General features: G+C 35.5%; 1 protein-coding gene across 2 annotated transcripts in view; it reads left to right on the forward strand.

Annotated features, from left to right (window-relative positions):
* The window catches only part of LOC127841766 (kinesin-like protein KIF11), a 66,618-nt gene that overhangs the window by 19,436 nt on the left and 39,027 nt on the right, over positions 1 to 8,155 (forward strand). For both annotated transcript variants that reach the window (XM_052370818.1, XM_052370819.1), the window contains exons 2-3: positions 2,788 to 3,015; positions 3,587 to 3,722. In XM_052370818.1, coding sequence (XP_052226778.1) covers positions 2,788 to 3,015; positions 3,587 to 3,722 — 364 coding nt within the window. The remainder of the gene's footprint in view (positions 1 to 2,787; positions 3,016 to 3,586; positions 3,723 to 8,155) is intronic.

The raw sequence follows: 8,155 nt of genomic DNA on the forward strand, positions 1-8,155 counted from the left end.
TTTCCCCCCAAAATAGCGTCCTTTTTACATAGCAGAAAACCCCTGTCTTCACACGGAGCATATATTGACAGGAGTTGAATCGAGTTTGACCCTTACTGTAATTAATTCAATTTTATGCAAAAACTAATCATCCGATTTCATTGATTTATACGTTATGTTGTTGCTTATTAATTCCTCTTTTAAAAAAATATAACTTTTAGTATATTTCCGTTGTTATTAATGGATTTATAGCGAGTTTAACACAAGAAATAAACATTTTATGTTTTACCCCCGAGCGTTTAACCTTGTCGATACTTTGTCACGTGACCTGTAGCTATCGATAAGCGTACATCAAAGCGTCATGGTGACACATTTTGATGTACCCACTAGCGTCTTTTTAACCAAGTTTTCCGAAGGAAAAAACTGGTTATTAGATTGGCGAATGCGGGCGGGCTGGCGGGCGGGCGGAACAAGCTTGTCCGGGCCATAACTATGTCGTTCATTGTCAGATTTTAAAATCATTTGGCACATTTGTTCACCATCATTGGACGGTGTGTCGCGCGAAATAATTACGTCGATATCTCCAAGGTCAAGGTCACGCTTTGAGTTCAAAGGTCAAAAATGGCCATAAATGAGCTTGTCCTGGCCATAACTATGTCATTCATTGTGAGATTTTAAAATCATTTGGCACATTTGCTCACCATCATGGGACGGTGTGTCGCACGAAAGAATCACGTCAATATCTCCAATGTCAAGGTCGCCATGACTAAAAATAGATTTTTTTTAAAAACAAACTTACAAAGGGGGTTAATTTTGTTTGTTCATTTCAAAAGTTCAGTTTGAGTTTTCTCCCTTTATCAGATTTTTTTTCACAATGAAAACCTGGTTTTGTGACAATTTTGTCCCTTGTTTCTTATTTTACTTTTATTTCTTGGCCGATTTTGACAAATTACAGGCTTTTTCCGCTCCATTTTGGGAATACGCCACACTGGATTTTTGGGAATTTCGCGTCGTGAAAACCCCCCCTTTGGGAAAAAAATTATTCGCAAAATTGGCTCAATTGGGAAAAATTATCACATGTAAATAGTGTTTCTTATATTTCAAAGAAGCCGTTCACTGGTAAATAACAACTATTTTGATAACTTATTATTAAAATTTTACAAAGTATTATGAACATGTGAGTTAAGTGCAGGTTTTTTAATCTGAATTTGGGGAAAAGGCCTGGCCTTTTTTGAGGTGAAATAAATCGTGTGAAGCGCCGGATTTTGAGAAAAATAAGGAAAGTCTTAAATAATCATTAACATATTTTACAGTTTTTAAAACAAATTCAAGGCAACAAATAATTTAATTATGCAACACTTTCTATTTTCTACACCGGATCAGGTTAACTTATATATTTTAATTTTTTTTTTTTTTTTTTTTTGGGAATTGGGAATTTTTTTTTCAATTGGAAAAAACCCCAACAGATTTGCATTGGGAATGGGGCCGAATTTCGGACCCGTGGCATAGGGCGGAAAAAGCCTGAATTATATATCATTGAAAAGCCTACGTTTTGTAGTTTTCTGATATATAAATATATATGAAGTTTTTATTCTAATTTGGGCAGCCCGGCGAGTTATAACTTTAACTTTTGCAAATATACCGTTTTAGAATCTATATTTACGGTAAATGGTCGTATTTTATACATATTTGTAGCGTTTATATTTGGAGTTCAGTTTTAAAACTACATCTTGCTTAGGAGAATAGAATTCTGTATACGATAGAAAAAAAAAGGTTTTAAAAATGAAAGTAAATAAGGAATGAATTTGTACGAAAGTAGCGCGCGTTCATAACGCTCCGAATATTTGGAGATTTAGAATCTAGGTTGACATGTTCGTACTTTATACCAATTTATAGCGTTCATATTTGGAGTTCAGTTTTAGAAATTACATCTTGCTAAGGAGAATAGAATTCTGTATACGATAGAAAAAAATGGTTTTAAAAATGGAACTTAAAAGTAAGTAAGGAATGAAAGGTCCAAAGTAATTTAAATACCATGGTGCCGATTTATTTGCCAAAATTTTTTATAGAACTAGCCTAACCGTTAAAACAGAATTACACAAACCCCATCAGTACTACCATTGTAGTGTTTTCACCTGGTTAACTATTCGTGGGTTTTTAAACAATTATCACAACCGCTAGCAAAGATAATATACTAAACTACTCACATGGGCATCAACTAGAATCCTTGTCAGGGTGGCACCAGGCGTCCTCGTCGTCTTCGAGGGAACTCGTCGGCTTCACGCGTCGGGTACACTTGTCAACAACACGCGTCGACTCTTCAGGTACCCTCGTCAGCTACAGCTCGTCCATGTCACGGAATGGCACTTTACCTCTGGGAATGGCCTTCCAGGGAAATACGTGTCATTGATGCAATCACAGACAAACACTTACAACTCACAGACTCACATTCACAGTCACAGACTCACTTATATCTTCTGGGAATGGCTCTCCAGGGAAATACTTGTTATTGACACACTCACAGGCTAACATACACAGTTACATATACAATACAATATAACATATACAAGCTCACAGTTACTCAAACAAGTTCACACAGGGACATAGACACATAGAAATAACCTCGGCGCTTCGATGTACGCTAATCGATAGCTACCGGTCACGTGACAAAGTATCGACAAGCTATTTGCTGATACGGTCCCGTTTCATATCCGTCTCATCTAGAGTCCGTGGTCTACAAACTGCTCTGAGCTTGATAAATTAAATAAGTTCATGTACTGTAGCATGTTGATGTTTTCATATTTACAGGCCTATAAACAGTGCAGAGAGAAAACAGGGTTCCTATTCTGTTGTGGAAGCAAACTCTGAAAAAAAGGAGGTGAATGTAAAGGAAAGATTGGGCATCAACCCAACAACGAAAACCTTTAACTATGACCATGTCTTCACCCAAGATGTCAAACAGACGGATGTCTACAAGAGCATTGTCAGTCCCATCATTAAAGAGGTCCTTGATGGCTACAACTGCACCATTTTTGCGTAAGTTGTAAATAATTATAGACTCTAATGTTTGCGATTTATGATTTATAAATTCTTAAAATTATTGTTTCAATGATTCTTGTTTATTTATTTTTTTCCACCAATTTGGGAATGCGGCCGGACCTTAATGAATTGGAAAAATACCATTGTTCTAAATAAAATTGGTTCATTTTAGTGTTTGCTAACAAATGCTACAAAATTGAGAATCATTGTTTTTCTTATTATATTTACTAAGGTTCAAAACATAATGAACTTGATGTTTTATTTCATTACTTTTTTGGAATATTTTTGTGTGGAAACCTTTAAGAGGGAATTTTATCTTTTCATTTGGGGACAATATATACAGTGTCGGATCCCCAAATTTGACCAAAGAAAACCCACATTTGTGTAAATGTCAGAAAATCATTCTGACGGTCAATAACATGTACTTATAGAAACTTCTGAATATTGCAAATGTCTAATTTGGCTCATTTATCATAAAATATCTCATCAGATGGGCTGCACAACATTGCTCCATATTTTGAAGAAAGACACTGTTTGCTTGACCCTAGATGTGTTTGCTACTATTCAGGTATGGACAGACTGGGACAGGCAAGACATTTACAATGGAGGGTGAGAGGTCACCAGATCCCAACCTTACATGGGAGAACGACCCACTGACCGGCATCATACCCCGCTCACTGGCAAACATATTTGATCAACTCCAGGTAAGGATTAACTGTTGTTGTTTTTTTTTAAGAAATTGCAATGAAGCTTGCTGTTCTTGTTAATGACAATTTGTGTACCGGCCTTTTAATTACATAAGTCGTATCTCACAATGTAATAAAATCATATCACTTTTTTATTTAACTTCTTTAGATAATATAATTTGTTATAATGACATCAAATCCTCATCTGGAAAAACAAACACATGGATGTTGTACACGGTACCTAGCGTGGTTTTTGTCATATACCCACAGCTGACAATTTTTTGTTAACAAGGCCACAACTTTTTAATTCATTGGTTTACAATTTTTTTTTGGAAAATGGTCCATCAGCCAGTCGAATTTTTTTTTTTAAATTCATTGAATAGAAAAAAAGAAAGAAACCCCATGACCCCAGAAATTTAATTTAAAAAAAAAGCCATATTTGAAAGTGTGCACTTAAAGCGGCCATTTGCAATATCCGACTGGTTTACGTTATATGCGTTTTGATAATCGAGTACGATGTCCAATATTATTAGAGAACGGGATATTTTTTCTCTTATGGGATTACTGCCCCATAGATGAAAAACAAAACAATGGGCACTTACAAATTTGAATGGGCACTTTGCAAAAATGAATGGGCAATTCTCAAGATTTATTTCAGGTAAAAATTCAACAGACAATAGCAAAATCAGCATCAGTAAATTGTCGACCCCATCAAATTTATTTCTGAGTCTGTGACGCAATTATTACTATCAGGGTTTTCATTAGGATTCTTTGTAGCAGGCTTTTGAGTTATTTGAGGAGGCCAACCTGCTAGGGGGGTCCGGGGGCATGCCCCCCGGAAATTTGTTGAAATAAAGGTGCCAAATCGTGGCTTCTGAGCGATTTTGGGCACATATTTTACATGATTTTCCTCAGTTAACATAGAGGATGTTAATGTGAATTATTAAGTCCTCAGGTTACATCAACTCTCAGGGGTGTCAATTGTCCCAAATTTGAAATCCTGAAAATAAAATCTGGGTGCCGATAGGGCCCACGGTGGGTTCAGGGCACACCCTGGAAGCCCCTGCAATTTAACTTATTTGAAACAAAGAAATCGCTTCTCCTGAGCTTTAAGACACCTGTATTTTTAAGAGATTCAAAACAGAAAAAAATACTTTGGCTAGCAAATATCACAATCTATTTCTTTAAATTTTCATGTAGATGCATGGGTCTGAGGTGGAATGTCCCCGTCGGGGGCGAAGGGCCCGGGCCCTAGCTTAATGTATAATTTCTGTGCAGTACATAACATGTATTCTTTACAATATTACTGAAAATCTGAATTAAACACACACTGGAAATTTTAACATTTTAATAAGTTGCAACTTCCAATAATGACAATGACATTTCAAAATATATAACTAAACCAATTTAAATGACTAGTCCACAAGTAGTTATTGCAAATAAGAAGAAACAGTACAAACTGTAAACATCTTTATCACATGTCAAACAATAACATTCAATATAATTAACCTCTACTCAACACGATCCCATTTTACCAAGAGTATGTGACTAGCAATTCAAATAATATTACCAACGGAGTAAATTACCTTAAGAAAAATAAAGTCTGATAAACATCACAATATTTAAAACAATAATACTGAAGCATTTTATGAGCAAATACCTGAACATTTATAAGTAATACTGTGTTAAGAGTACACAATGACTGTCTTTTTCTGAAATAATTGATTATTCAGTTTATAAAGATTGTGTGCCTGTTGACATGAGAATAATTGTTTTTATTTGATTAACTTAGGCAATTATTTGGAAAAAAAATCGGGCATAGGTTGCCCCAGCTGATGCAATCTTAGGATTTAACTATTTTGCTGAGGAAGCTTCTTTGGGCCATTTTATTTCAAATACAAATTTGGACATAGCTAAACATTGCAGTGCCAATTCAATATATTTAGCATTTAAGCCAACCAAGTCCGACCTTAATCATGAAAAAATCAGGAGAGTTTGGGGCTCGAGAGTTTCATTTATCCTAATGAAAGACTCACCCTCCTGTAAAATGTTGTAACAAATAAATCCACTTACCGCTCGGAGGATCAAAACTCCGCGGAAAAAACAAACATCAACGAAATCTGTCGAAAATCGAATAAAAAACGAAATGTAAGTGTAGCAGGAAAGTGCATTTATCCGGAGGTGCCGGTAAATGATAAACGTTAACAAAACTGGAACAAGATAACTTCAACAGCGAACTATCGTTCTTACTCGAAACACAAACGAAAAAGTCGTTTTTTTTTACATATCCAATTGTTGACCTTGTCACAGTTTGTGACCTTGAATCAAAGTCGTACAGTCTCGTTACCCGCTCCGCGATTGGACAATTATATCGATACGACTAATGAGAAAGCAGTTAACATATATCGGTTAAGGTTGTTTACTTCCGTTTCAGATAGTTAGTATATTAACGAATACTAAATATCTCGTCATCGTCGTGAAAATTTGCCGATGTTTTTTTTTAAATTTTCTTTCCGAATTTGAGCCGGCCTGAATAACATTTGAGGCGGTCAAATCGGCCGCCGGCCGCCTCCTAATGAAAACCCTGACTATATTGTTTAACATTTTAATAATATTAAACAAACCCGATATTATAATTGATAACAAAAGTATTACCTTGCAATTTGATAATTAGTATAAATAATCCAATAAAACACTGCCATTATTTAGGATATATGTGTTTAGGAATTATGTAAACACGGGCGTCCTCCATAGTTAGGAACTGTACAGAAAGTTTGTAAATCGGAATATCTCGGAAAATCATTGATAAATGCAGCGTTCTAGATAAGCTGCGTATCAGCGTAATATACGCATTAGAAATATCAAGATACGCTCAATTGATCATTTCCGTGCGTACATTTAAGCAAGCCAATCTGGACTTATGCAAATGATGTTAATTCTCTGCATACAAAGTAAACAAAAAATATTTTTATAAAAGTTTTCCATGGCTCACGGTGGTGGAAGCCTTTAAACCAAGGACAGTTAAAAAACAACAAACACTCTAAGAAACCTACTACTATGACGGAATACACATAGTTAATGGTTTATTGTGTTTAACATGATTAAAGTAGTGTGTCAGTACCCCGGTTATTGTTTTACTTTTAGCAAATAACCCTTCAAGCTAGGCAAAATTTGACCATTTACCAACATGCTTTGAAAAGTGGGGGTATTAACCCCAATGGCTCAAAAATTATCTATAACGCTGTAAATGTATCCGTCGATTCAATGCTTAGGGCCGAGTAATTTCAGCAAAGCGGAACTCAACTTGCGTAAAACACTTGCTCAATTAACCGTTAAACTCCACCTCCGTTCTTCGCAAAAGATTCGAAGGTGGAGCTATGCAGGTGCTATTATTAAATTGGGCGATTGTCTTTGAGTAACAAACACATAATTGGTTCGGCATGTTGATTGCTAGACAAAGAAAGCCAATTTTGTCGGCAAGTAATTTGTCACTTTATTGCTTCAGACAGGAACCGACTTCCCTTTGATGACGTCAAACTGTCAATTCACAGTTTTCACACAGACTGCAAATTTTCTGAAGACTTTAACTGACTCTTTGTTTACAATTCCAGAAAAAAACACTTGCTTACATTAAACTTTGGATTAAATTATCAAACAAAATAAAGCAAAAGCGGAAAATATTATTAAATTATTCGCGTCAGTTTAAATAAGACGTTTTGCGTTGTAAATCAACGAGTCTTCATGACAACAACTTTAACAAACATTACTGCGACGACGCAGGGATCGATCTACCTCGATTTTTTTTCATGAACGATCTCATAAGTCGAGTAAGAGCAAACAAATAATTTGTGTAAGAGAAGTTTACCTTATATAAGATTTATGCAACAGGCATCGCATTGCGTTATGGTGCGCATCGAATGATGGGTAGTTTTTCGTTTAATGGGAGAAGAACGCACTGCGCACCTTTATCCCGATCAATTTGTACTTGCTTGATTTTATTCGCAACCTTACTCAAACCGGATCTTTTTTTTCTCTCGTTTTGCCCCTTTTCAGTGTGGTCGGGAATTAAATATTAAAAAGACGATTTTCTGATTTTTTTCCCCCATTTTCCAAAAATTAGGGACGGGCAATCCTTAAAAATTCTTTTGTTTGGCATAACCCTACCGACCCTCTAAAATCGGCCCGACTGAATTTTTTTGTTGTCACTTTCCAAATAAATTTTTTTTTTGCTCGCTGAAAATTCTTTCCGCTTAATTTTGCCTTTCCGCTTTTTATCCTTTCCGGTTATTTGCGTCATTTAATTCAATGCTCTTTCAAGGATATCTAGAATAGCAATGAACAAAACGCGTACCGGTATTTATTTGAGTTGCCTATTTATTTGACATATGCATATGCGATTAATTAGACTTTAAATACAATTAAACAGCTCATGTTTTTCTCGTATCCCTTTA

This window comes from Dreissena polymorpha, chromosome 8, assembly GCF_020536995.1.
Source record: "Dreissena polymorpha isolate Duluth1 chromosome 8, UMN_Dpol_1.0, whole genome shotgun sequence".
NCBI lineage: Eukaryota > Metazoa > Mollusca > Bivalvia > Myida > Dreissenidae > Dreissena > Dreissena polymorpha.